The sequence below is a fragment of the Electrophorus electricus genome, chromosome 9, assembly GCF_013358815.1.
Source record: "Electrophorus electricus isolate fEleEle1 chromosome 9, fEleEle1.pri, whole genome shotgun sequence".
Lineage (NCBI taxonomy): Eukaryota > Metazoa > Chordata > Actinopteri > Gymnotiformes > Gymnotidae > Electrophorus > Electrophorus electricus.
In genome coordinates, this window is record NC_049543.1 from 15,996,016 (window position 1) to 16,023,341 (window position 27,326).

A 27,326-nucleotide genomic window follows, 5' to 3' on the forward strand; every position below is an offset into this window, starting at 1 on the left:
AACATCTGTTGCACTATTTTGTCTTTCATGCTGTAGAGTGTTTGGAAGGTGTTTGCAGAGAACGGGGTTTCTGTGAAGACACTGGTGGCAGTGCTGGCCAGCTTCGTCCTCGGAGGAAAAGCCAAATCCCCCAGTGTTGAGCAGAGACGGTACAGCCTACAGGCTGCTGCCCTATACCTACTGCTTCTTAGAATCCCAGGTGAGTCACCTCAGTGCTGACCTGAGATCAGCTTGACCTACATTTGCTTCCAACCTGACACTGGGTTTATAGCAAAGTTGTAAAATTATTGCAATTCTTGCATTAAAAATGCATGCTGCCTGTCTGTTAAAAATTATTAAGATGAATAAATCATCAGGTAACAAACTTTATTTGATGATTGATCTTTTTCAGGCAGCGTTGCCAATAAAGTCTTCCATCAGATTCTGTTTGATACATGCCTGGACGTTGTGCTGAAATGCTGGCCTCAGAGCTCTGGGAAGAAACGCAAGAAGGATTCTCTGAAGAGCTCTCAAGGCGACCCCAAGAGTGGCAAACGGTCCAAACCTCCAAAGAAAGCCTCAGAGGAGGTCCGGGGCTTTGCTTCACTTGTCTGTTTATTCTCTGTGTGTAATTTCTTTTAAACTAGTACTATAGCTTCAGAGTATATAATATGCTTTGTTGTCTTGTCCTATGGAAGCTAGCAGTGACAGGTTTCTACAGCTTTAGCTGTAGACAGAATGAGGCATTATAACGGCCGCCCACTCTGACAATTGCTGTTCATTCCCCCTTCAGATGGAGATTGAGGAGGAGGAGGAGGAGGAGGAAGATGAAGAAGAGGTCTATTTCTCAGCCCAGGACCTGCTGAGGCTGAGGGACGACGTAATCTGCCTGGTCCGAACACTTCTCCGGCTGCTGGAGAGATTTTCACTGAAGGACAAACCACAGAGTGCCGACAGCTGCGTGCGGGTTAGTGTCCCTCCAAGAGAAGGAGGAAGATGGTGGTAACAGTCATTATTTGTAGAACTGTCGACCTCTAATGTGTATGTATATCTGATGCTAGATGAAAGCTGATGAGATGTGTAAGACGTGCAAGCTATTAGCATATACCATATACTATGATATTTCAACCTACATAGTCCAAAATGGGAGTTTTATTTTATTAGCTCTAACATTGGCAGTATTAAATGTAATGCAGATATACTGGAAACTTGGGGCACCCAATGGTCTACAGTATACCTTTGATTTATTTTTATTTTTTCATTTGTTTTTTTATGTTCGGTATCTTAGTGCATTCTGTTTAGTGTGGATCTGTCCTTTTCTTCTGCTATCAATTCCCTGTGTAACACTGTTTTGATTTATATGGTCTGATCTGATTTTTTATGGTTTTTTTTGGGGGGGAAGGGGGGCAGTTGTGTTTTTGTTTCTTTGGTTTTGTTTTTTTGTTTTTTTTTTAATCCTCCCCAACTTTCTTGCAGATATTCACTGAACTCACCAACTTTGAGCCTGTTGTTGGGGAGCTGTCATTTAGTGAGAAACAGTATGTATACCTGTGCATGCAATCTTATATATTTGCACACCCTACTGGCATATTTCATTTCATATATCTCATATTGGCGTATCTATTCAGCATATTTATGTCACCCCCCCTCCCCCTGTTGTCAGAGATGTTGACCAATTGGAGAGCCTCCCTGAACTAGCCTATCGTGGCTTTTGGCTCCTCTGCTCCTCCAGTCACGGTGAAGGAAATGAGGTAGGTAAGATATGTACTCTGCTCTGTTTCAGATTCGCTTGCTTTTAGTTTTCCTTTGCGTGTACTGTGGCAAGGTGCTATGCTCAAAGGTCATGGGTTCAGTTCCCAAGGAAGCACTGATACTTTCATAATGGATTCATATTATCACATACAAGTCACTGCAGAAAAGAGCATCTGTCAAATACTGTAAATGTAGAAATGAATGAAAACTAGTTAATTAATCTTAGGCCAAAACATACTAACTGGTATTCAAGGGCCTTAATTATGTGTTGGCCACAATAGTTGGCTATGTAACCCTAGCTTTGGAGATCTTTAAATAATCATTATCATACACAGTGCATGGATATGACATGTAGGTTGCAAGTTCTGTAGAGAAGCAACATTATTTGAATGTGGCCCTCCTGGAAGGGCAAGAAGCCTAGCATGTTGTGTGACATGTAGGGCTCGGAGCAGCTGAACAGGTGCAGGGGGCTTTCTCCCCTCCCCGTTTGTCTTGCCCCATCCATCTCTCCTTGCTGCTTCACAGTGTCGTCGCCGCGTCTTCCACCGGCTCCTCTACGTCATCCTGATGATGAGGAAGGGGGACAGGGCTAAGCAATGCCTGCTGCTGCCGCCCTCGCAGGCCTCCTTTAGCGCCCGGGACCAGGCCGTGCGCTTCATCAGGTCGGCCGACAAGCACACTTTAAGATCTTAAAGTCTGGATTTGAACAAGAACAATATAGGTTACAAGTGTAAGTGTGTGTGTGTGATGTGTGTAGTATAAACGCATTAAATGTGCTGAATACTCAACTCCGTGTGTGTTCTGTAGCCATGTTGTAGATGAACAGCCGGAGGCTGCATTACCCCTGCTCCGGATCCTTCTACAGCACATCTGCCACCAGGTAGCAACGGGTCAGCTTTCTCATTGCAACAAACGATCATTGGATGGCCAACTGTTTAATATGGATCAGTGGACATTACATCATTCAGAGTGGAAAGACTGCATTCATTAGTTCTGGAAAAAAAAAACCTGCGTGTGTGTGTGCACGTTATAGATTGTGGAGAAGACGGAGTATCGTGCCAGTGGAGCGCAGGCTGTGGGGAGGTTGGTGGCCAAGATGCCTCTTCAGGACTACGCCACCTTCGTTAAGTGGCTGCACAGCTACTCCCACAGCCCCAGGGTATGTGCCCCCACCCCACCTGGGTGGATGGCCCCCCCCCCCCCCCCCCCCGCAGCCACTTGCTCAGAGAAAACCTGAACCACCCTGCAACAGATTTAATGGGGCCAGTCAGAGAGTCAGTATTGTGTAACTGCTTGGCTCTCTAACATGGTTGTTTAAGAGGCTGATGAGCTGGCTGTAGTCAGGAGAATGGGATTTCCACTTTTATTAATCAACAGGTAGCAAATCTTCCCCGAAGCTTCTCTGCCCGCCCCCTGTCCTGCCCTGCCCCCTCACCCGTTGCGTTGTGTGCTTTGTCGATGGCAGGTGGCGTTCCGCATGTTTGCGCTGGACGTGGCGCTGGTGCTGCTGGCCAAGGAGGAGCAGGAGGACAGCGATGCCCTCCCCCCAGAGCTTGCCCCCTACTTGTCGCACCGCTTCCTGGTGCACCACCTGGTCTACGGGCGCTGCTCTGACCTGTCACCCACCGTCAGGGGTCACGCCTTGCACTGCCTCGCTCAGTGCCTGGACCTGTCCACTCCCAACACCAGCAAGGGCATTCACGAGCTCTTCTCTTCCTCCTCGGCCAGTACGTTACTCCACATCTCTCTTACCACCACTGCTATTGCTACTACTGAATAGTTGTGCTATTTCTTATACTGTTAATGGTTATGCTACTAATACTAGTACTGCTACTATTATTATTGCTATTTCCACTATTAAAAATCAGAGATCTTCGTGTGGCTTGCCCACAGCTGACGTGTGTGTGTGTGCATTCTCTCAGCAGGTGCCCCGAGTCTGCTGGAAACAGGCCGCTCCGAGCGTAAGCGAAATGTCCATCATCCTTTCAAGTCTTTAAAAAAAATTTTTTTTTGCTGACTGGTCTCTGTTAAATTGAAGTGTGCGTATGTTTTGACGTTGCTCTTGTGTGCAAAGAGACGCTGAAGAGGACGGACATGGCCCAGAAGACAGCGCTGACCTTCCGCACCATAGAGCTGAGCAAACACAGGAGCCTGGCAGTGACCAGCCGCCGCAGTCCCGGCCCTGACACCACGGCTGTCGAGAGTTAGTGACGTCCTGCGCATGCTCTCCTCTACCTGGGCTTCCCACCTGTGCATGGGGCCTGTAGACTTTTCTCTCCTCAAAGTGTCAGTTTAATGGATTAATTCTTTTCTCGTTTAGATCAGGAAACAGTGGCTCTGTTCAGACAGCGAGTCAGCGACCCCAAAACCAATGTCAGGAAATGTGCGCTTGAGGTGAGTTGTTTCTCTCTCACTCACACACACACACACACACACACACACACACACACACACACACACACACACACAAACATACTTTTCATAAATTGTGTGTGTGTGTGTGTGTGTGTGTGTGTGTGTGTGTGTGTGTGTGTGTGTGTGTGTGTGTGTGTGTGTAGACCATCATGAGTCTGCTGAAGCACGGCGTGATCCCGTGTAGTCCGGAGAATCTGGCCATCCTGTCGGATCGATGCCGAGATCCAGCCGTGTCAGTGAAGAAGAAAGCCCTGCAGTCGCTCATGGGCCTGCTGGCGGTGAGCTCACGCTACTTTATGCTGCCGGTCCAGTACTGAGCATCTCATAGCAAGGCTTCCTCTTTGCTGTAGTGGAACACTGTGTGTGGGTGTGGATGGGTCGGTGTGTAGGCATTGTCTGACAGCGCTGAGGTGCAGAAGGCGTGGCTGCGTGGCGTGGTTCCCGCGGTGATTGACTCAGAGAGCTCCGTGCAGGAGAAAGCGCTCGAATGCCTCGATCACGTCATCCTCACACACATCAAGAGCCACATCAACTATCGCCAAGGTGACACCTCCCAGAGACTGGCTTGGGACTTGCTCAGAATGATGTGTGACAAGTGTCATGACCTCAGGTGTGTCTCACACATGCATGCATGCATGCATACATACACACGCACGCACGCAATAGTTTGGGTGAACCTGTTCTTGGGTTGTTCATTCTGATATCAGTCATCACTCTTAATCATTGGTGTAAATACTCACCCACCTCTTTATAGCAAACCCCTTATAATAATTGTGCAGTTGGAGACCATAGCCCTGTGGATGTGCCCAGTTTGTGTGACTCACTCTATAACCCTTCAACAGTGGCCTGTTTCTGACCACAGCACTGTGCTGAGAATCGCCCACAGCTCAGATCACGTCCAGGCATGAGTTGTCTGCGCTCTGTATCTCCTTTCTCTCCTCAGGCATTATTTCAGTAAGGCCTTCAGCGTGTGGGCAAGGCAGCAGAGGTTCACCTCAGAGTTCGTGAACAGCCTGATCTGGCACACAGAAGGTGACCGTGCCCCGGGGGCGTGGCTCCTGCTGGCCAAGGTGGCAGGCTCCGCCTCCAAACTCAAATACGGCACCATCCTGGAGGCCTGGGACTGCACCGTCAGGTGGGCACTCGCCAGGTGGCCGTTTGCTGGAAGGTGTAAATGAATAGATGAACAAACGAACAAACATGTTAAATGTTTGACAGGTCTCCAGTTGTCAACGTGGAGATGACCTGCCATATCCTCTCTGTTATTGGTCACATCGCAGCCAGTCTCGATGAGGATACCAAGAGTAGGCTTGTCGGTGAGTTGTATAGTGGCGTGTGAGGGTGTGTGTGCATGCATAAGCTCCTGTCTTAGAAGAGCACTGTTTATCTATTAAAAATGATTTGTGTGTGTTTGTGTGCATGTCTATGCTCTTGTCTTCTGAGAGCACTGTCTAATCTATAAAAATAATTAAGTAAACTAATTGAGTGTGTGTGTGTGTGTGTGTGTGTGTGTGTGTGTGTGTGTGTGTGTGTAGCTGATCTTATGGGCTGGCTAAAGAGCTTCAGTCTGCCTCTGGAGGTGATCAGCTCCAGCGTGGACGCCATCTTCTGTCTCGGCCAATCGGCCAATGTCAAGGACACCATGGTAGCGCCATACTGTCCGTCACAAACAAAAACTACTAGAATCACAACTTGCAAACTTTCTGCATTTTGCTCATTCTGCATTCCGACTTGGATGACGTGTGTGTCTGTGTCTTAAAGAGCTTCCTGAATGAGTTCTGTGGGGAGCTGGTCTCGGTGTGTGAGGACTACCTGTCCGGCGTGCTCTTAAGCGAGAAAGGGGCAGAGAACCTGAACGAGGAGCTGCTGGTAATAGCGCCAGGGGGTGTGGGTGTGGGTGTGTGTGTGTGGGTGTGTTGGGCTGGTCTGAACCAGTGCCTTCCAGAGCTCTACTGCTCTCTTACACCATGTGGGAATCCACAACACCTGAGATCACAAGAGCTGAAACAAAATGCCAGCTCAAGTTAACACAACTCATACAATCTCTCTCTCTCTGTCTCTCTGTCTCAGGTGAAATATCTGTACACTCTGGGCGTGGCCTCCCTGCACTGCCCTGCCAGAGTGCAGAAGAGGGTCTTTCTCCTCGTTCAGTCAATTCTCACATCGTCCGAGCAGACCGGTGTGTTCCTCCGCCCACCCATCAGCCCACCCCTCCTTTCAAATGTCTGTCCATCCAGGCTGCAGTTTGAAGTGCTTACGATCGTTAACCCATTCTGACTAAATCTCCAATACCATCTGACTGCATGAGTTTCCAGCCAATATCAGACCGTTTGCAAATTTGTGTTAAAAATACAATAGACTGGAATGTGTTTGAGTTGATTTTCTTCTTCTTAATAGTTCTTTATTTTATAAAGGGATGTTGTGTGTGTGTGTGTGTGTGTGTGTGTGTGTGTGTGTGTGTGTGTGTGTGTGTGTCTACCTCCAGCGCCTGAGGGAGGTGCGGACCTGCCTGCCAGCCAGCCTCTGACTCAGTTCAAGTCTTCTTTGCCCACTGTGGTCCGAGCTCATGCAGTCATCACACTAGGTAAGATGCACTCTAGCATGCGCCCGCACACACACACACACCCCAGCCCTTAAGTATAACCACTTAAGACCAAGACTTTGTCTCTTTCCCTTTGCACCATCCATCTACCCTCCCTCCCCTCCCCTGCCCCTGTAGGGAAGCTGTGTCTGCAGCATGAGGAGGTGATGCTCCGATACCTGCCCGCGTTTGCGCGGGAGCTAGAGGTGGGCACAGAGCTGGCTGTGCGCAACAATGTGGTAGTGGTCATGTGTGACCTGTGCGTGCGCTACCCCAACACGCTGACCCGCTACATCCCTAACATCTCCGCCTGCCTGCGTGACCCCGAGCCCCTCATCAGAGGGCAGACACTCATCATGCTCACCAACCTGCTGCAGGTGTGGAGATGCGCGTGCACGCACACACACACACACAAGCACACAGCAAAGCTGCTTCTTTCAGGGGCCGTGTGAGCAGCAGCGTGTAGTGGGTGAGCTGTAGAAGTCAAGGGTTAAAGTTTAAGGTTGTGTCTTCCCTTGCAGGAGGAGTTTGTGAAGTGGAAGGGCACTCTCTTCTATCGCTTCACTGCTGTGCTGGTGGACCAGGATCCCTCCATTGCAGAGTAGGTAGACTGTGTGTATGTGCGTGTGTGCATGCGATTGATGTTTTCTTCACCTCTGTTGCCCAAGATAAATGTTCATAGACTGTTCATTGTGTTCATACTGACAGCATACCAGTGACAGCATGCAAGTCAGAGTTTACTGTAAATGGTTGCCTACAGACTGCACTAGTGGAGACTGTATCATTTAAACCTCAGTCAAAGACATGACTGATGGCACCACCCAATATTGTAATGTGTGTGTGTGTGTGTGTGTGTGTGTGTGTGTGTGTGCTTAGTCTCTGTGAGTACTGCCTGGTGGACCTGCTCTTGAAGAAGAACCCACTGATGTTCTCCCAGCACTTCATCGAGTGCATCTTCCACTTCAACTCCTACGACAAGCACAAGAAATACAACAAATTCCCTCAGACAGAGAGGTAGGAGTTCTGAATGTGTGCTGTGCGACCTTTTATCCATCTGGGTTGGACCCTATTTTTCTTCTGAAAGAAAGAAACTAGCCCAATCTTCACAAGCACTGCTTTGATTGCAACATTTCCCGGAATGTTAAATCAGGAGATTTTTTTTGCCGCTCTATTGACAATGTTGTGATGATGGAAAATACTGCAGTGTCTCACTGTCATTGTGAATAGCAAAGTGTGTGTGTGTGTGTGTGTGTGTGTGTGTGTGTGTGTGTGTGTGTGTGTGTGTGTGTGTGTGTGTGTGTGTGTGTGTGTGTGTGTGTGTGTAACAGTGAGAAGAGCAGGTTTTCTCTCAAAGGGCCTGTGAATCAGGGCAGGCGGTTCAGGATCTACAGGTTCTTACTGAAAAACTTCACAGATGAGCAGCGCTTTAACATCACAACCAGAATAAGCCAGGATGTTCTCGGTGAGCTGTGTGTGTATGTCAGTGAGTCGGGTGCATGCTTGTTGGGGGGACCCCTATGAAAGCACATGAATGTCACTGTTGGTGGTGTGCTGATAACTGTGAAAGAGAGTTTTCTTTGGAATATGTAGAACATTACACGCTCACAGGTGCGTGCATGCGTGTCTCTCCGTATGTTCCTGCACAGCCTGCTTCGTGGACTCGGAGCTGCCGCTGGACTTGGAGGGTGCCGATCTGCTTGCCGATGTGTTTGACGTTCTCTCCCTGAAGGAGATGAAGCTGACTGTCATGAGTGGCCCATCGCCTGGAGACGACACCCCCGAAGACGAGATGGCCGCCGCCAAAGCAGTGCTACAGAAGAAGCTCGTCTCACAGGTGGTTTTCTTTTCCGGAATTGGAACACTGGTCTAGGATCAGCTCAGCTGGTTTCAGGTCTGTGTGTAACAGCTGCCTCGGCGTGTTCTCGGTGAGCAGGTGCAAAAGAAGAACTTTGTGGAGAATGTGATCCCCATGGTGATCGCGCTGAAGAACCTGCTGGAGGAACAGCGCTCCCCTGTCTTAAAGCACCTCATGGCCTACCTACAGGTGAGACCCATGCTCACGGGGTCACAGGTTTAAAGGGTCAAGGGTTAACAGATAGGTGAGAGAGAACTATTAAGAAGGCTATGAGAGGGCACAAATAAGATGAGCTGTGTTCAGCGAAATGTGGTGTAAACTTGTATTGCTGTTTCATGAGGATGTACTGCTACTGATAGTAAGCAATCTGTGTGTGTGTGTGTGTTTGGGGGATAGGCGACCATGCAGGACTACCGCTCGGAGGTGAAGGAGTTGTTTGCTGCAGATGAGCAGCTGGCTGCAGAGGTGGAGTTCAACCTCAAGATGTTCGAGAAGCAGAAGCAGCAGGAACTGGAACAGCAGCTCAGCAATGTCACCCTGTCACCCAGGCCTAAGGTGAGAGACGGACAGCCCCCCCCCCCCCCAACACACACACGGTCTCACACTGTTGTTTGTCTGTGTTCAGGGAAGGGCTGTGTCCTCTCCTGGCTCGGACGCTCAGGCTCAGCAGGGTCCCATCACCCCTCTCCCCCTTCGCTCTGCGCAGAGGCCCCCACGCTCCCCGAAATCCTCCGACGCACTCAGGTAATGCCAGCCTCTGTCGCCAGTCTCCCTGCCAGCCTCTGTCCTGGGTGCAGATGGTAGAGCCATGCTGCAGCATTGTTAAGGTTACACTGTGCACTGGAATTCTTGTCTCGTCACAGTTTGAAGTGTTGATGAAGGACCTCTTTATTATCTTTAAAGCAAGGGTTGAGGTGATTTGGAAGGTAGGGGGATACAGGGTTGGTGCAAGACAAGTGAGATGTTCATTATTGGGAAGAAATTGCATAATACAAATAATACATTAATAGTGTTCAGTGTTTTTAGTGTCCATTTTTGTTTTTCAGTGTTTTGAACGATGAATTTTGTCCTTCTCCAGACGCCGTACATTGGCTGCTTTACTGACCCCTGTGGGAGAGCATGCCTCCCAGACTACAGGATCCTCAGGTAAACTCTAGTTGTCTTTCACTGCTGTCACATGTGCTTCACTTTTAAAGAAACCTATCTTCAGTCAGTGTCTGTTTATCTGCTGGGGCTATTCAGTTTATGGTCTAGTATCTACTTCTCCTACAGAGAAGTGCTCGGTTTCACCAATTAGGGTCCTTTTGAAAGGGGTTGGGCTCTGCAGGGGTGGAGTGAAACGCTGTAGACACCAGATCCTCGTAGAATCTGACTAGCCCTTATACCCTGCTACTGTAGTTTCACTGAGATTTGTTCATTTGTTTTCATTAATGTACACTTGTGCTCTTTTTAAATAAATTGTGGCTCATTTCCTCCCGCAGTACCTGTGAAGGGGATTTTTGATGGTAGAGCGATCAGCACACCACAGGGTATGGCACAACTGACACTCACCTGGTAGCGCAGGTGCTAGTAACACAAGGTCATGAGTCTGATTTCCAGGGAGCATGTGTGCCTTCATACTGATATAAAGTCCAGTGTGTCTGCCACATGCCATAAATGTAAATGCACTTGCACAAGCTCATTGATCTTCAGCTCACGTGTCCTGCTGTACTGCGTTCGTCTTCGTGTTCCAATGACACTGCTTCTGTGCAGAGAGTATCAATGAGGTGACATTTGGGGAGCAGGTCAGCGCCATCCATTATGAACCAGGCACAGGTATTGCTACTCCACTGCTGTTTCACACCTGATAAGTCATATATTTATATAAACGCAGGTCAGTTTGGTGTCTGGACACCTTATTTGTAGATGTATTTTACCACCGGACAAACTCTTGTAATGTTTGTATTGGGCTACAGGTAGAAACAGTATGTCCAGAAATGAGAGCATTCTACATCTGATGTCACCTGAGCACCAGTAAGTTTCTGTCAAAGATAATCCGGGCAGTTTACCCTTCACTTCACAGTCGCGCTTTGTTGAAGCACCTGTAGGTGCTGACCTGGGTACCCGTGTGCCGTTCATTTGCTGTTTTATCTGTGCGTTCAATGTTCAGAGCACCCGCGCCCAGGCAGTGGAACGTCAAGTCTCCTGTCGTGAGGAAACGCCGAAGCAGAAGACTGCAATTATAAAGACTTTAACGACAACTTTAACGACATTACATATTTTTAGCCTTCACAGCATACTGTTTATGACTCGCTTTCTGTCACTGTCCTTCGCACAGCTTTAATTGCCCTTCACTGTTTTAAAACATAATTTCTTTTGTAAATAAAAACCATTATTATTAAACGTTTCACTTGTCTTATATAGACATTTTGTGAGGGTTGATGCTAATATTTAACATCTTATTAAAATCCAAAATTAAGTTAACTATTTAACAGAAGATGGTTTGTTTGAAAACTTTCTTTGCGAGTCCTTTTCAGCGCTGTTCAGGTCAACGCACGTCGTCACTAACTTATTTTCGCAAGTTCTCACCGTTTCGCGGCAGTTATTTTCCAATCAAGGACACTAACCACGCAGTCGGTCTAATTTTTATTATTAAGCAAACTCGGGTAAATGGCTATTAAAAAAAATAAAGATAACTAGTGTTTTAGGATTTGACTACATATACCTAGATGCAATAAGTAACTAGACAATGACTTCTTCGGTCCGTTACTAACTCGCCGCACTGCTGTGATTTCTTAGACTGGCAACTAGCAATGTATGAATGCATCTGAATTTTGATTGGACGTTGCTAGGGGGTCGCTAAGGGAGATGCAGACGCTTCGCAGTGAGGCACTCTGGGAAATTTGCTGCTTACAGAAATGAAGGTGTGTAAACTCGTTATCTAGCTAACTAGAATTAAGAGTTGTTGATATTTCAATATGATGGGGTTCACACAACAACAGCATTGGGCCATCTTCATCGTTTTCATTTAGGCCTTTGGCTAGGGCATTAGCAGGCTAACTTTCTAACTAACCTTGCTAACGTAACTAGCTAGCTAGCTTAGCTAACGCTAACTTTCTTTATGTTGACCATTAACAAGCAACAAATTTAGCTAGGCCTTAAATCCCGAATCTGAAGGTTTTTTATGGACTCATTTATTCTCCGTTTCTCTTTCAGCGTGTCTTCAGTCTCTCAGAAAAAGCTTGGACTGGATCATGTTTGCAGTACAAGTGGCAGAAGACTTTGGGGAATTATCTCGCCGTTGCTGGGTAAAGAAAGGATGTAATCGCACAGTCTGATGTTAGACTAACTTATTTTTGGATCTTGTTAAAGGAATAAAGGGAATATAATCGTTTTGTTTTATATTGTTTGAACAATATCATTGTTCTCCCCACAATGTTTAGGCTCGACAACTCTGTCAAGATATTCGACCGTCATGGACAGAAGATGAACGAACTTAGTCTCCCTGGGTAAGTAGTGTGCATCGCTAGAATTTTCGTTATCCGATTTACGAGCGTTAGGCTCTGATATCAGTCAGTCAAAGTTTAGTTCCAAATCATATGTAACCTCATATGTAGCTAATCAGATCGTTCTCAAATATTCGAATATTATAGTTAATATGTTAATATGAGCTAAATCCTATGGGGCAATAGGTAACCAGGAGCAGGGGTGGACCCTCAAGGGAAGTATATATAGTATTACGTAAAATGTAAGTAATCACATGGTATGCATGATATGATTTATGTTTGTATCTACAGGAGATGTGTGTCTCTGGACTGGGATAAAGATGGTGACACCCTGGCCGTAATTGCAGAAAAATCCAGTTTCATTCATCTATGGGATGCCAACATAAATAAGACATTACAGCTGGACAGTGGCTTGAGGTGTGTGTTTGTGAAATATCATTTTGTGTATATTAAATACAGCTGCTAGGTTTGTTGTTTATTTATCCGTTTTGTTGTTGATTGCCTTAGGGATCAGCTGTCTTTTCTTCTCTGGTCCAAAACTGGCCCCCTTTTGGCAGTCGGTACCTCTAAAGGAAACCTGCTCATCTACAACCAGCAAACCTCTCGCAAGATCCCTGTGCTAGGTAAGGTTGGCTAATGCACACACACCTGTGTATTTTGCAACTGCACCACATCCACTGTCGAGTGTTGGTATGTCAGTAGGTCAGTAATGGGGGGGGGGGGTGTATGTGCGCACGTGTGTGTAGGAAAGCACACAAAACGGATTACATGCGGATGCTGGAGTTCCCAAAACCTCTTGGCTCTGGGCAGTGAGGATCGCAATATAACAGTCAGCAACCACGAAGGAGACACCATTCGACAGGTTTGTGTTTGTTGGGCAAGGGAAAGAGATTCCAAAGTTGCTTTCTTTTATTTCAATATTCTCTCTCTCTCTCTCTCAGACCTCTGTTCGGGCAGATCCTGCAGATATTCAGTTCTCTGTGATGAAAACAGATGAGAGGTCATTACCAGGAGAAAGCACCGTGAGTGCGTGCGCACACACACACACACACACACACACACACACACACACCATTCTTACTTCACAACTGTGCCCCACACACACACACACAAAACCCTACCCCTACTTCCTTCCTGCCCTCTAAAAGCTTCCGTCGCTCTGTGTGAGGTAATCTATGAATGATGATAGTTAGATAGTTACCCACTAGATAGATATAACCAGTTTATATTGCACATCTGTATGACCTGACTTTTAGGTGAGTGTGGCGGTGGGAAAGAAGACCCTGTTCCTGTTTAACTTGAACGACCCTGACAATCCCATAGAGCTGGCCTTCCAGCAGCGCTATGGCAACATCATCTCCTACCGCTGGTACATACACACACACACACGCACACAAGTGCATATGCCTTTTCCTAGTCAAGAAAATGCTTGAAAGAAGATTATTGGTATATATTTTTAAGTTTAATGTTTTACTTTTTACTTTTAAACAGCATCTTTTTACCTATAAACAACATATTTTTAAACTATACTGCAAAGTCTGCTTATTACAAGCAACTTTGTTCTTGTTTTTCTCTATAGCCGCTTACAAATATTGGTTGCATTTTTTTTGTATGGGGGCTGAAACACAGGGACAAATCACAATCATGCAGTTAATGGAGTTTCTTTGTTTTCTTTCTTTGTTTAAAAGGCCAACAGCAAAGATATCTATATTTCACAGATATAATAACTTGGCCAGTTTGTTATATGCAACGTCTTTGCTTTCATCTTCCTTCATTCTTTTATTTATTCATTCCTCTTTAGAGTTTAAAAGAAAAATGTGAAATTACAAGTTACAGTATTTTTGAAATGGTCGCCTACAAAATGCAGAATATATGTATACAAATTGGCCACTCTTACACTGAGAGAGCAGTGACTCCCTTCTTTTGGGTTTGTTTCCATAGACCTGCTTGTTTCACTTGCAAAGTCTGGCAAGAGTGTTTCTAAAACATTATTTTAATATGTTTTAATATTAAACAGGCAACAAATTATGAAGTGCCACTTTTACTGTCCAATTGCCTTTCTGTGTCTGTCGCTGCCTGCTGTAGGTATGGGGACGGCTACATAATGATTGGCTTTTCCCTCGGCTACTTTGTGGTCATCTCCACGCATATCCGTGAGATCGGCCAGGAGCTCTTCCAGGCTCACAACCACAAAGACAACCTGACCAGCATCGCCATCTCCCAGACCCTCAATAAAGCGGCATCATGTGGCGATAACTGGTGTGTGTGCGCGTGTGCGTGTGTGTGTGCATTACTAGAATAGATGTTTAACTCTGCCAAGGAAGCCAAAGTCTGCTATTACCTCTTTTAAAAAAAAAACACTGAGAGGTGTTAAATTCAGAACTCATTATGGACATAACATATATTAGTCTATAACATGCAATACCCTTCAACCAGACAAAACTCACATTTATAGTATGGAAGTACCACTGCTGCACAAAAGGGTGGAAATGCACGTAACAAACAAACTTGCCCTTCAACAAACAGAACACGCTGGCCTATGACACAGTTATGTAAATCAAATTTCTAGGTGATTAGATTAGTTTAAAAAAAAAAAAACTATTTCAAGGAAACCAATGATCTTTAGCTTTTCCTGTGGTCCCCATGGTCAAACTAAAATGGTTTGCGTATCAACTAGTGTGTGAGTGGTGTGTTACGAGAGCACTTAATCCTGGTTGTAATATGCCCTGGTAATGGTGTGAGCAACTTTGCCATCTTTGGTCAGTGTGAAGATCCATGACCTGACTGACCTGAAGGAGATGGACGCCATCGTCACACTGGAGGAGGAGGCCAGAGGTAATGGGCTGTCAGCTTTATGTCATCAGCCTGTTACATGTACTCCTGCTGTGAAGAAACCTCTTTGTCTCTCTCTCAGGCCTAGATCAGATCAGCTGGACGGACGATGGTCAGTTACTGGCCGTGTCGTCGCAGCAGGGCACCCTGCACGTCTACCTCACCCGCCTGCCCATCCTGGGGGGTGGCTGGGGCACGCGCATTGCCTACCTCACCTCCCTGCTGGAGGTGACTGTGGCCAATCAGGTGGATGGGGTGAGAAACGCACAACTGTCTCTCTCTCTCTCTCTCTCTCGCTCGCTCTCACACACACACACACCACCCACTTCACCTCCATTTAATAAACTTAATTAGTTTTACCTGCTCCTGGTCTCTTCTGTTTATCCTTTTTTATATGCAGGAAGCGACTGTTGCCGTGGCTGTGGAGGTGGAGCCCAATTTCATTGCCGTGGGGCCGTACCATGTTGCTGTGGGGATGAACAACAGGGCGTGGTTTTATGCTTTGGGGGACAGTGGTGAGAAAATGTGTGACTGTGAGCTTGTGTCACTCAGTGACCAGTGGCTAGTTGTGTAGACATTTTCTAACATTTTTCAGCTGTTTTGGGTTTCAGAAATTGTCTGAATGTGTGTGTGTTCACACTTGTTTGTTTTTTGTGTGTGTTGTCCCAGGTGTGGAACGTCTTAAAGACATGGAGTATCTAGGGACAGTGACCAGTATGTGTCTGAACTGTGACTATGCAGCTGCATTGTTTGAGGGAAAAGTTCAGCTGCATGTGGTGAGTGAGTGAGTATGTGAGTGTGTGTGTGTGTGTGTGTGTGTGTGTGTATCCATGCAAGTGTATATATGTGCGTGCGTGTATGTGATTGTGCTCTGTCTCACTAATGTGTGTGTGTGTGTGTGTGTGTGTGTTTGTGTGTGTGTGGGTGTGGGTGTTAGATTGAGAGTGAGGATCAGGTTGTTCGGGAGGACAGGCAGACAAAGCTGTTCCCAGATCCAGACCAGAAATATCGCATCCTGAGCCATGCTCTCACCACAGAGTTCCTCTTCTACGGAACAGACGTAGGACTTCACACACCACCCACACACACCCATACACACACACAGTCTCATACACACACCCCATATACTCTTACCGTATCTCTTACACACAGTTTCATACACACTAACTCTCTCTCACACACCTACTTAACATCTTACATACACACACACACACACACACACACACGTGCGCAAAACACACACACACTTCCCATCTCGTACACAGACCCTTACTGTGTCACCCACACACACACAATTTCACACACACTCACTTCTAGTCTCATGCACACTTAGTCTCATGACAATGGTGGTGGATATCGGTGTCCATTTACACATAATGTTGTAGTGATATTTTAGCACTCTTGGTGGCAGAGCATGCAATTATTCAGCATAAATTGTCTCCAGAGAAAACATGTCAGACAGAAACTTCTAAAGGTCTTAACATGGGTGTTGTCACCCTTCACTGGTCATCAGAGACAAAGAAGATTTAATCTGCTGACCACTAACAGAGATATATACGATACTCCATGTACATTTCTGCCCAGGTACACACAGGTGAGTGCTGCGTTCTTCAGGGGCTATCAATCCTCACGTTATCTCTGTTCCAGCACAGTGAAGGTCAAGGAGACAGTACCAGGATGTACATTCATCTAGCAGGGGCTAGAACAGAGGCCTTCCTTCTTACACACACACACACACATCTAGACACACATCCATAAATGCAGCTTCACGATGAGCACAAATAAAGTGCAGTACAAACAAAGATTAGTGTATGAATGAAGATTTAAAAGTATCAATCCCACAGCTCACACAGACATATACGCACTCGCTCAAAGTGACACACACACGCGCACACGTGCACGATTTCTACCTAATTGTATGTATACTGTATAAACTGTTTTCCTCCTCTTTCTTGACTCCTCCCCCCTCCAGACTGGTCTCATTCAGTGTTTCTACACTGAGGACTGGCAGAGCGTGAACGAGTATCGCCACCCGGTGGGCGTGCGTAAAGTTTTCCCCGACCCCAATGGCACCCGCCTCGTCTTCATTGACGACAAGAGTGATGGCTTCCTTTACTGCCCAGTAAACACACACACACACACACACACACACACACACACACACACACACAGGCCCCCTCTCAGCCCCCTTTTCCTTTTGTACCGTTCTTGTTGCATTCTAAAGAAATGAATACATTAAACAAAATAAATGTATGTAATGGTGAGCAGAGCTAAACCTCTTGTACCAGGTTAGCCCAATACTAATGCAGAATATTTTATTTAATACCAGAGCACTGAACACACGTGGAAGTTGTGCATGGAATATGCGGGCCAGGCTTGGATCTTTTTTATTTCACTGGGGGGGGGGGTTACAGTACTGAATGAATCCCCTTCCCTTCATCGTTTCCTCTAACCCCGAACACATTTTAGGCAGAGAAAAGTTCCTTGTTTTAAACCCTATAAGCTCTTATATAATATTAATGTTCAAATGTCATATTCTGAGCCGTCTGTGTTGCATTAGTCATGTGATCTGTAGCTGGGTGGTCTGTGCTTGCTGCTGCCCCCTGCAGGTGGATGACTCTCTGCTCGAGCTGCCCGACTTCCCCCCTACCGTGACGGGTGTGCTATGGGAGCACTGGCCCGGTGACAAGGCCGTGTTCGTGGCCTTTGACGAGGACAAAGTTTACACCTATGCCTTCCACAAGGACACCATCCAGGGTGGGGATTGATTGATTTTTATTTGATTGGATTTGATTATATCTGATCTGATCTCAGGCCATGTTTTTCAAAAATTTACATAGCCAGGCAGTTTTTTGTGTACACCTTGTTTTCTTTTGTGACTGTAACCAACACATTGTTTGATGTTTTCGTTATTGTGTGAATATTAATCTCTCTTTCTGTCTGTCTACCTCAGGCCCTAAGGTCATTCTGGTGGGAGCCACCAAGCTACCATTTTCCCACAAGCCCTTGCTTCTCTATAATGGCGAGCTGACATGCCAGACCCAGAGCGGGAAGACGAGCGGCGTTGTGCTTAACACACACTCCTTCCTCAGCACAACACATACCAACTCAAGTAGAGAGCACCTCCAGACACTGCTTCAGCAAGCCATCAAACTCAAGAGGTACACACACACACACTTTTAAAACTTGTCTGATGGGCTTAGTGTTGAAAGTTGTTCTTGGCGCAATATTAAATGAATTGTTTGCTGGGAATCTGTGTGTGTGTGTGTGTGTGTGTGTGTGTGTGTGTGTGTGTGTGTGTGTGTGTGTGTGTGTGTGTGTGTGTGTGTGTGTGTGTAGGTTCTCAGAGGCATGGTCCATGTGTAAGGCACTGGGTAGTGCCGAAGCATGGGGGGAGCTTGGTAGGGCATGTCTCCACCACATGGAGGTGGAGCTCGCCATCAGAGTGTACCGCAACATGGGCAACGTCGGCATGGTGCTGTCCCTGGAGGACATCAAGGTATGTGTGTGTGTCTGTGCGCGCGCGTGTTTTTTATCCAGCTTGTTTTCTTTAGTGGTGCTCTCTCTCTTCTTTTTTTTTTCTCTTCTTTAGGGGAAAGAGGATCAGAATTTGCTGGCAGGGCACCTGGCCATGTTTTTAAATGACTATAACCAAGCTCAAGACTTTTACCTAGCTTCTTCATATCCTATGGCTGCACTGGAGGTACACACACACACACACACACACACACACACACATCAAAGATATTTAAAAGCATTTTATCATTTTATGTGTTTGCGTAGATGAGAAGAGACCTCCAGCACTGGGACAGTGCCTTGCAGTTGGCTAAGCGTCTACAGCCTGATGAAATCCCTTTCATATCTAAAGAATACGCCATACAGCTGGAGTTTGTGTAAGCCCTCCTAAACCCCTGAGCCTTCTTAAACCCTCCTTCATTTCAGTACACAGCATGTATTTGTAGTTCAGCTTTAGCTTTATACATACGTATGTTTTGTGTTTTTAATGGTCTCCCCCCACCTGTGTTTGTTGCCCTCTAGTGGAGATTACACAAACGCACTTGCTCACTATGAGAAGGGCATAACGGGGGACAATAAGGTGAGAGCAACCCCCTCAAAGGTTAAGGCTGGGTCTTTACACTTGAGGTTAGGGTTATCTGATCTACTGAAGTTAATGTAGAATGTATGGCAGAGGTATAGTAATGCATAACGTGTGTGGGTGTGGGTGCGCGTGTCTGTGGGGGGGTGTGCGCGCGTGCAGTTCCAGGAGCATGACGAGAGCTGTCTGGCCGGAGTGGCCCGCATGTCCATCCGGATGGGGGACATCCGAAGAGGAGCCAACCAGGCCATCAAGCACCCAAGCAGAGCCCTGAAGAAAGACTGTGGTGTCATTCTCGAGAGTATGAAGGTGTGTGTGTGTGTGTGTGTGTGTGTGTGTGTGTGTGTGTGTGCGTGCGTGTGCGCGTGCGTGTGTGAGATCTTTGCAGGAGCACTTCTTATTCCCTTTTCTTGCTTCTTCTTGTTCATCCATTTGAAGCAGATTCTTAATTAAGTCAGAGTGTTTCATGGTAAGGAACAGAGTGTGGATTTCAACAAGCTGTGTGTCCTCATGTGCCTTACAGCAATACTCGGAGGCGGCCCAGCTCTATGAGAAGGGCCAGTACTACGATAAGGCTGCTTCCGTCTACATCCGTTGCAAGAACTGGTACGAAAACCGAAGCGCTTCTCCCACCCCAACACACTGTTGACTCCACTCCCCACTCTTTACTTGGAACGACTGGTTGGCTAAGGCTGTTTGTCCAGTGGTATGGGTTTGGGCCTTTGACCGTTGCCTTGTGTTGCAGGGCAAAGGTTGGGGAGCTGCTGCACCACGTGAACTCGCCCAAGATTCACTTGCAGTATGCCAAGGCCAAGGAGGCGGATGGGAAGTGGGTATAACTCACAGGTCTCGGACACAGCAGACTGAATCTTTAATGAGAACCCCAGCTTGAACCTTCTACACACAGCCCTACAGCAGTTTGGTTCAGTCACATGACTGGTTTAGTTAAATTCACTTTTATTGGTAATTTTTCTAAAGCACATTATGGCAAAGCAACTTTCCACTAATCTGGGTTTAGATGACTTAAAATATATACTGTAAATGCTCAAAAATAACATACTGTTGAGTGTTGGTAGGTCTGTGTGTGTGGGGTGAGGTTATTGTTGAAATGTTTCCTGGAACACATCAGATAATCCCTTGTAATGTCCAGTTCTGGTGAGTGTGGGTGGTGATTTGCTCCTCCCTCTGCATGCAGGTACAAGGAGGCGGTGCAGGCCTACGAGAGCGCCCGCGACTGGGACAACGTGATTCGCATCCAACTGGAGCACCTGAGCAGCCCAGAGGAAGCTGTCCGCATAGTCCGGGAAACCCAGTCCGTCGATGGAGCCAAGATGGTGGCCAGGTGAATGTGAGAGTGTGACAGTGAGAGAAAGGCAGAGAGAGGCACACACAAGCATCATAAACCAAAGATCATCTTTAAATGGTAGCATGAGTATTAGACACCCTTTTATTTAAGATTGTTAACACTATGATGGTTTGGGGAAACAGGGTCCACGTCTTTTGATATGTTGATAGTACTGTTTTTATATTGTGATATCAATATAGTACTTGCATAGGTTCAATGTACTGTTTAAAGATACAGTCAGTAATTTTTATTATGTAAAGCAAATTGTCACGCATACTGAACCCAGTCTACATGACAACATTTATAACTAGCAATAGTCAAAATGTATTTTAAAGCTAAACATTGAATCAGCCCTATGTTGAGCCAGCACCCCGTCCCCTAAACGCAAGTGTCGCCACATTAACTGGCCGTGCTGTGCCCCCATTCCCCGCTCACGTTCCCCGCAGGTTCTTTTTGCGCCTAGGTGACTATGCCTCGGCCATCCAGTTCCTGGTGCTGTCGCAGTGCGGTGACGAGGCCTTCCAGCTGGCCCAGCGCCACGGCCAGATGGAGGTCTACGCCGACATCATGGGTGAGCGTGGCTCCACCCTCCCGGAGATTGGTTTAATTGCTGGGCGATGCCCTCCATGTCATGTCCCGGCGGCTGATGTGTGCTGTGTGTGGGTGTATGTGGGTGTGTTCTCCAGGATCCGAGGCCAGTGTAGAGGACTACCAGAGCATTGCTCTGTATTTTGAGGGGGAGAAGAAGCACCTGCAGGCTGGAAAGTTTTTCCGGAAGTGTGGCCAGTACAGCCGGGTGAGCAGCGCACCACTTCACTCCCACACTCCTCCTCTCTCTCACTTGTTACCTCCCTCCCTCCCTCACTCCCCTTTTTGCCTCTATTCAATTTATCCAAACTCATTCATCTTTTCATCTGCCTATTGATCTGCCCAATGAGTTGAATGCACATGGATTGCATTATTAGTAAAAGTCATTATTCACATGGATATCTCTTTTCCTCTCTCTCTCGCTCTCTCTCGCTCTCTCTCAGGCACTGAAACACTTTCTGAAGTGTCCCAACACTGATGATAATTTGGCTATAGAAATGGCCATTGAGACGGTGAGAATGAAGTGAAATGATAATGATGAAATAACATTAGAGTGGGAGTGATGAAAGGCCAGGTCATACACAGGTCCACGATCATGTCATTTCTGCGTTATCAGAACTGCTACTATAGGCCATGTGTTATGACAGGTAGGAGAAGCCAAGGATGACGCTCTGACCAATCAGCTTATCGATTACCTGATGGGAGAGAGTGATGGGATGCCAAAGGTGAAAATGCACTTTAAGTAGCTCCTCTTGTCAAATGTTTAAAAACTACCTTCCTCTGACATCTACACCACAGGACATGTTGAATGGCTAAATTCGTCCGTCATTAAAAGCTTCTTAAATGCTACTTGGCTAACGGTGAACAGAAGCTAGCAGTTTTCACAGCCGTGCTAGTTTCTTTTCATTGTTAACCATAATAGCATGATTGGCCATCTACTGAAGTCTTTCATGTCTTTTACTTTTGTATTTTTATTAATTGTTTTATGTTGGTTTGCTTGGCTTTATTCATATTCTCTCATTAACTCTCACTTGCTTTTTTTTTTTTTTCTTGACCACTCCTGTCGCTTTCTGCATGTAGTCTCTCTCCGTGAGTAGCCCTCTGCATGTGGTGTTGCTGCCCCCTTGTGGTGCGCTAGTAGAAGCGTGTGTGTGTGTGTGTGTGTGTGTGTGTGTGTGTGTGTGTGTTTTGGGGGGAGACTACACAAAGGTTATTAGACTACATATGAAATCTAAAACCGTGTGTGTGTGTGTTTCACTGTTATAGGAGTGACCAATTTGGTGTTTATGCATAGTATACTGTGTAGTAGTATGTATAAAAGGATATGATTGGCTGATGTCTGTGTGACCCCTGTCCTTTTCCCAGGATGCTAAGTATCTATTTCGATTGTACATGGCACTCAAACAGTACAGGGAGAGCGCCAGGACCGCCATCATCATCGCCCGAGAGGAGCAGTCAGCAGGTGTGTGTGTGTGTGTGTGTGTGTGTGTTTGTGTGTGTGTGTGTGTGTGTGTGTGTGTAAGTTACAACAGAATGCTACAATGGATTGCTAATAAGTAGTAAGGGTATGAAGAAACACATTCTGTAAAAAAGTCCTCTGCTGTCATTGTAATTATATACTGTACAGACTGGTTTGTCATAGAGGAAATATTGAACATAATTGTGAAGTACAGCATATGAGACCCTTGTAAGAGTATTTTTATATTATATTGAAACTGCCCTTTTCAGTTTTGCATTTCAGTATGTATGGTGTGTGTGTGTGTGGGGGTGGGGGGGTGGGTAGGTAACTACAGGAATGCCCATGATGTCTTGTTTAGTATGTACATGGAGCTTCAAACACAGAAAATCAAGATACCAGCAGAGATGGCCACCAACCTGATGATACTGCACAGCTACATACTGGTGAAGGTAACACCACACACACACACACACACTCTCACTCTCTCTCTCTCTCTCTCTCTCTCTCTCTCTCTCTCTCTCTCTCACTTTCTCACACACACACACACACACACACACACTCCAAGTCCTGATGGAGGTCAGCTTGCAGATTGATTGTATTTGAAACTCTCATCACTTGTGCTTGTCTGCCGTTGTTTGCTGGTGATTAATCTACTGGATTAACATGTGGTGAGATGTTGGTTTATGATTAGTTGATTAGCTGAACGCAGTAACTAAGTGATGAATTTGTCAGATCCACGTGAAGAGAGGAGACCATCTAAAAGGGGCACGCATGCTGATCCGAGTCTCTAACAACATCAGCAAATTCCCATCACGTGAGTTAGAGACACACACATACAGATGAATACACAATATCTTTAAATAACGAGTATATTCCCGTTCTGCATAAAGTTGCAGTGTGTGTGTGTGTGTGTGTGTGTGTGTGTGTGTGTGTGTGTGTTCCCTCCAGACATCGTTCCCATCCTGACATCGGCCGTGATCGAGTGCCATCGTGCCGGGTTGAAGAACTCATCGTTCAGCTTTGCGGCAATGTTGATGAGACCCGAGTACCGCAGCAAAATTGATCCTAAATACAAGAAGAAGATTGAGGCCATGGTCCGGTAAGACAGCCAAACACCACCGAACACCACAAACTCCGCTACAGTAAAACAGACCTGGACACCGCCAATACCTCTAAACACCACTACTGAACCACATACACTGACCACCACCCCAAAACTGAAGATTAAACAAACACCAGTGACACCAAATATCACTGCTAAACCACACATACCAACACCACTGAACACCATTACTAAACAACCAATGGGATCACTACTGAAACACAAATGCATGACTCCACTGAACACCACTACTGAACAACCACCACCACCCCCCACATTGACATTGACATCACTATATACCATTGCTTAACCACACACCTTTTGCCAACACCACCAAACACCACTACTACAAAACTACACAAAGCCACATCAACAAACATCACGACAGAGCCACACACACAGACACCACCAAACCCACCTGGGTGCTAAGTGGGTTCCTGCAGATCTGAATTAACTCTGCTTTTCTGTCCTGTCTGCCTTGTTTGTGCTGCTGTCTGTCTTGTCCACACCGCTGTCTATCCTGTCCATGCTCCTGAACATCCCATCCGCACTCCCGTCTGTCCCGCTGGCTGTCCCAGCCGCCCAGACACGTCCGAGGTGGAGGAGGAGAGTTCGCCGTGCCCCTACTGTGGCTTCAGCCTGCCTGAGAGTGAGCTGCTCTGTTCCAGCTGTAAGAACAACCTCCCCTACTGTGTAGCGACGGTAGGTCCACACACACACACACACACACACACACACGTACATACGTGTGCAGGAACACGCTCTCTAACACTCATGTCGTGTGGTCTCTTCTAGGGCCGTCATATGGTCAAGGAGGACTGGTGTGTGTGTCCTCACTGCCAGTTCCCTGCTCTGTTCTCTCAGTTTACACAGTACGTCTGCTCACTTTGTCCGCTTCTCTACCTTTACACAAGCATGTCGGTTTCTCGTCACTCTCCAGGTGACCTTTCGCTTACCAATCTGGGAATATACCTGGGTTTCTTGGGTGTGTGTGTGTGGGTGTGTGTTTGTGTTTGTGTATATGCCAGGCTCTTGGAGACAGAGTCAATGTGTCCCATGTGCTCTGAGAGCGTGAGCACAAGCCAGCTAAAGAAGATCACTGACTGCTCCAGGTACCTGCAGCAAGACCAGCTTGAGCTCTGACACACACAGGAGACAGCCTCAAGGAGATAATCATGTTTTTGAGCTCACAACAGACGAAATCAGACTTGTATGTTTCTAATGAGTCTCCTCAACACTTTTTACCCTGTGATTCATTCTTTCCAGGTGATTTTTTTTTTTTTTTGGAAGAGGTGAGCAGTGGCCTCAGGTGCTATCTGAATTGTTTTCCAGTTTTCTCTATTTTCAGATCCACATAGTTTAAGTTCTGGCACCCTTCATATTCACTGAACAATGTATTGACATTTATCATCTGTCATATTGATTGAGCTTTAAAGACAACATGTGCAGCTCCAGCACATACATAAAATATACATGTATATGACCACTTTTGTAAATATGTCCATTTTGTTTGTTTGTTTTTTATTTATCCTGGAAAATGATTAAAGAAAATTTGGTTGATAATTGTGATATTGTAACTTTAATGCCCATCTTAAGCAGTTACTTTCTTCATTAACAGAATAAGCATTTAGCTTAGTCTTTTCCATGATCCTGGCGAACAGGTTCTCTAACCATATTTTCATACACCTTTACCCCGTCGGTTTAGTCATTTTCAGTTTATTCTTACTTTTAAACACCAGAGGGCAGCATTCAGATAAAGCATATGGCTGGTATCCTTAATGATAGGTTCATGGATAATGTAGTTATTCAACGTGTCAAGAAAGGCCGTGTGTAGAAGATAAAAATGTTGCTTTGAAAATTTTAGATTTAAACATGCTCTTTAACAGATGACTTTCAGATGTTAAATGCGATTATTATCCACAGCAAAAACAGTGCTCAGAATAACAATAATTTCTGTCATGTTACAAATAAACATTATAGCCATACAATTATGTTTGTACCACTTCTTCAAGCATTTTGATTTGATTTTCTGCATTAGAAAAGTGCCTGTTTGATGTGCTGTTGCACAGTTTTTAGATTAAAGGGCCATATTTTATCTACTGCAGGAGCATACTACAGCGCAAGCTGATAATTGATTGGCCAAAGTGCTGATGATGCACCAATCACAGGCTGTGCTGGCCTAAAGGTTCACTACATGGCGCTATGAGCCTACTCTTTACCCCACTTGTGAAAAGCTCAATTACAGTGTTCTTTTGCCTGCCAAGTCATGATGTGTTTAGGGAGAAATGGAATTAGCTTAAGGCCTAGCAAGTGGTGCTGTCAGCCCTCGTATTTTAAAGCGGAATTCTGCATAAAAGCTGGCCTCAAAAGGGCGCTACCAGGGCAATCATGCATAATAAGATTATGATTCGGGGGGGGGGGGTAGATTTCATGTAACTCTGGCTAAGGTTTTATCTTCATTGTACATAATGTTTCTGCAAAAGGTTGTTAATTTAGACTACAGCACTATGATACAGCATGCTGTGCCTTTGTCTAATTGTATTATACTACGTTAACTGTAGTACATGGTACCCATGATGAAATCTAGATGAAGAAGACAGGGTTGATTGGAGAAACATTAAAGAGAAGTAGTGTGTGTGGGACTGAGAAGATAAAGTCAAATTATACAATTAGACTGGCAAACAGTCTACAACTTGCATTGATTAATTAAAGGTTCAGTTTCATAATATATAGAAGAAGCAGAGCTATTCATGAACTTGACAGTGTTAGATACCTTAAAACTAGAGTGCTGACAAAGATGGAGTGCAGGCATTGATTTTTACAAGAAAAGATGACAAAATAGAAATACTACCCTACTGCCTGAAATATTAATCAGTCAGATTTTTTTTCTTAAAAAATTCCAAAACACTCAGAGTACATTCCATTCTTTTTATGATTCCTTACCTTAAGTACATGCATTTAGTTTTTTTTTATTTACAGTCATGTGAAGAAGTAAATAAAAGTATTTCCCTACATATAGGAACTACTCCAGATGTTTCAAATTAAATTCAGGTGCACCTGATCAGGTTTTAATATTTAGAACATGGTTAGAAAATATCATAGTGGGATCCGTTTTATAAATCTCAAATATGTGGTCTGCTTTTGCTCTTTGTTGGAGTGTGTGGTATCATTGTGTCTAGATCTAATGAATTCCCTGAGGCCTTCAGAAAGAATGTTGTAGATCCCTGTGAGTCTGGAAAGGGATTTAAGTAGATTTGCATAATATTGGAAATCAATCATTCCACTGTCTGGAAGATCATCTACAAGCAGAGATTTAAAACTACTGCCAACTTGTCCAGACTGGACCTCCCCAGCAAACTGAACCACCCAAGAGCAGACCAAATGAATCCAAGAACCAGCCAGAAGCTCAGAATCTCATCACAGGATCTGGAAGTAGCTCTTCCATGCAATCCATGCAAGAAACTGGACAAACTTGACCCACACAGTGGGGAAACCCTTCCTGCCTGAAAATAGCACGACTTACGTTTACTGATCAACATTATGGAAAAGCCCATAACTTCTGGAACAGCGTGCCACAGACAGAACCACGCTATACTCAAAGATACAATTGTCTGGCCACAGTACCAAGCCATGCTTGATGAAATCCAAAGGCAGCAACCTCATACCAACTGTAAAGCTTTGATTTCTTGGGGTCCTGTCCAAACTGCAGACTTATGAATATGCTTTTGTCCCATAGAGTGCTTGAAGAGAAAGAAGCTGTCTGTCAAAAAGATGAAGCTTAGGAAGTGGACCTTCCAATCAGCTAACGATCCCAAACATAGAAGTAGATCCACCAAG

The 27,326-nt window shown here is 45.7% G+C and overlaps 2 protein-coding genes across 3 annotated transcripts in view; both read left to right on the forward strand.

Annotated features, from left to right (window-relative positions):
- The window catches only part of ncapd3 (non-SMC condensin II complex, subunit D3), a 21,325-nt gene extending 10,376 nt beyond the window's left edge, over positions 1-10,949 (forward strand). Inside the window, exons 3-35 of the mRNA XM_035529567.1 lie at positions 37-199; positions 392-567; positions 773-946; positions 1,456-1,517; positions 1,643-1,730; positions 2,257-2,393; positions 2,539-2,611; positions 2,765-2,890; positions 3,197-3,458; positions 3,654-3,692; positions 3,806-3,934; positions 4,052-4,125; positions 4,290-4,424; positions 4,536-4,756; positions 5,090-5,281; positions 5,365-5,462; positions 5,682-5,791; positions 5,908-6,015; positions 6,217-6,325; positions 6,632-6,730; positions 6,866-7,104; positions 7,249-7,328; positions 7,604-7,741; positions 8,056-8,189; positions 8,374-8,561; positions 8,661-8,771; positions 8,979-9,137; positions 9,208-9,326; positions 9,661-9,728; positions 10,064-10,111; positions 10,335-10,397; positions 10,538-10,595; positions 10,732-10,949. Of these exons, the coding sequence (XP_035385460.1) occupies positions 37-199; positions 392-567; positions 773-946; positions 1,456-1,517; positions 1,643-1,730; positions 2,257-2,393; positions 2,539-2,611; positions 2,765-2,890; positions 3,197-3,458; positions 3,654-3,692; positions 3,806-3,934; positions 4,052-4,125; positions 4,290-4,424; positions 4,536-4,756; positions 5,090-5,281; positions 5,365-5,462; positions 5,682-5,791; positions 5,908-6,015; positions 6,217-6,325; positions 6,632-6,730; positions 6,866-7,104; positions 7,249-7,328; positions 7,604-7,741; positions 8,056-8,189; positions 8,374-8,561; positions 8,661-8,771; positions 8,979-9,137; positions 9,208-9,326; positions 9,661-9,728; positions 10,064-10,111; positions 10,335-10,397; positions 10,538-10,595; positions 10,732-10,807 (4,056 nt within the window). The 3' untranslated portion in view covers positions 10,808-10,949. The remainder of the gene's footprint in view (positions 1-36; positions 200-391; positions 568-772; positions 947-1,455; positions 1,518-1,642; positions 1,731-2,256; positions 2,394-2,538; positions 2,612-2,764; positions 2,891-3,196; positions 3,459-3,653; positions 3,693-3,805; positions 3,935-4,051; positions 4,126-4,289; positions 4,425-4,535; positions 4,757-5,089; positions 5,282-5,364; positions 5,463-5,681; positions 5,792-5,907; positions 6,016-6,216; positions 6,326-6,631; positions 6,731-6,865; positions 7,105-7,248; positions 7,329-7,603; positions 7,742-8,055; positions 8,190-8,373; positions 8,562-8,660; positions 8,772-8,978; positions 9,138-9,207; positions 9,327-9,660; positions 9,729-10,063; positions 10,112-10,334; positions 10,398-10,537; positions 10,596-10,731) is intronic.
- A 484-nt stretch (positions 10,950-11,433) lies between these two features.
- Positions 11,434-25,451, forward strand: wdr19 (WD repeat domain 19). 2 transcript variants are annotated; one of them, XM_027029410.2, is made up of 36 exons: positions 11,434-11,485; positions 11,778-11,869; positions 12,005-12,070; positions 12,359-12,484; positions 12,575-12,690; positions 12,814-12,929; positions 13,009-13,089; positions 13,324-13,436; positions 14,153-14,326; positions 14,832-14,902; positions 14,982-15,154; positions 15,300-15,414; positions 15,569-15,675; positions 15,837-15,959; positions 16,872-17,021; positions 17,509-17,656; positions 17,853-18,060; positions 18,239-18,398; positions 18,492-18,602; positions 18,683-18,792; positions 18,938-18,995; positions 19,158-19,304; positions 19,519-19,601; positions 19,741-19,824; positions 20,191-20,337; positions 20,787-20,911; positions 21,027-21,136; positions 21,372-21,440; positions 21,576-21,653; positions 22,294-22,390; positions 22,712-22,836; positions 23,120-23,201; positions 23,336-23,486; positions 24,068-24,191; positions 24,285-24,361; positions 24,518-25,451. In XM_027029410.2, the coding sequence occupies exons 1-36, from the start codon at positions 11,480-11,482 to the stop codon at positions 24,630-24,632; spliced, it is 4,038 nt and encodes a 1,345-aa protein (XP_026885211.2). In that variant the 5' UTR covers positions 11,434-11,479; the 3' UTR covers positions 24,633-25,451. The 2 variants fall into 2 exon arrangements, with proteins under 2 accessions (XP_026885211.2, XP_026885212.2); XM_027029411.2 differs by lacking the exons at positions 23,336-23,486; positions 24,068-24,191; positions 24,285-24,361; positions 24,518-25,451 and having other exon boundaries at positions 22,746-22,836.
- Positions 25,452-27,326: the final 1,875 nt, after the last annotated feature.

Excerpts from the sequence above, each read along its gene's own strand:
- wdr19 (XM_027029410.2), top strand. Across the intron at positions 15,415-15,568 it reads TTATGCTTTGGGGGACAGTG|GTGTGGAACGTCTTAAAGAC; the intron begins GTGAGAAAATGT and ends GTGTTGTCCCAG. Across the intron at positions 23,202-23,335 it reads CATCAGCAAATTCCCATCAC|ACATCGTTCCCATCCTGACA; the intron begins GTGAGTTAGAGA and ends TGTTCCCTCCAG.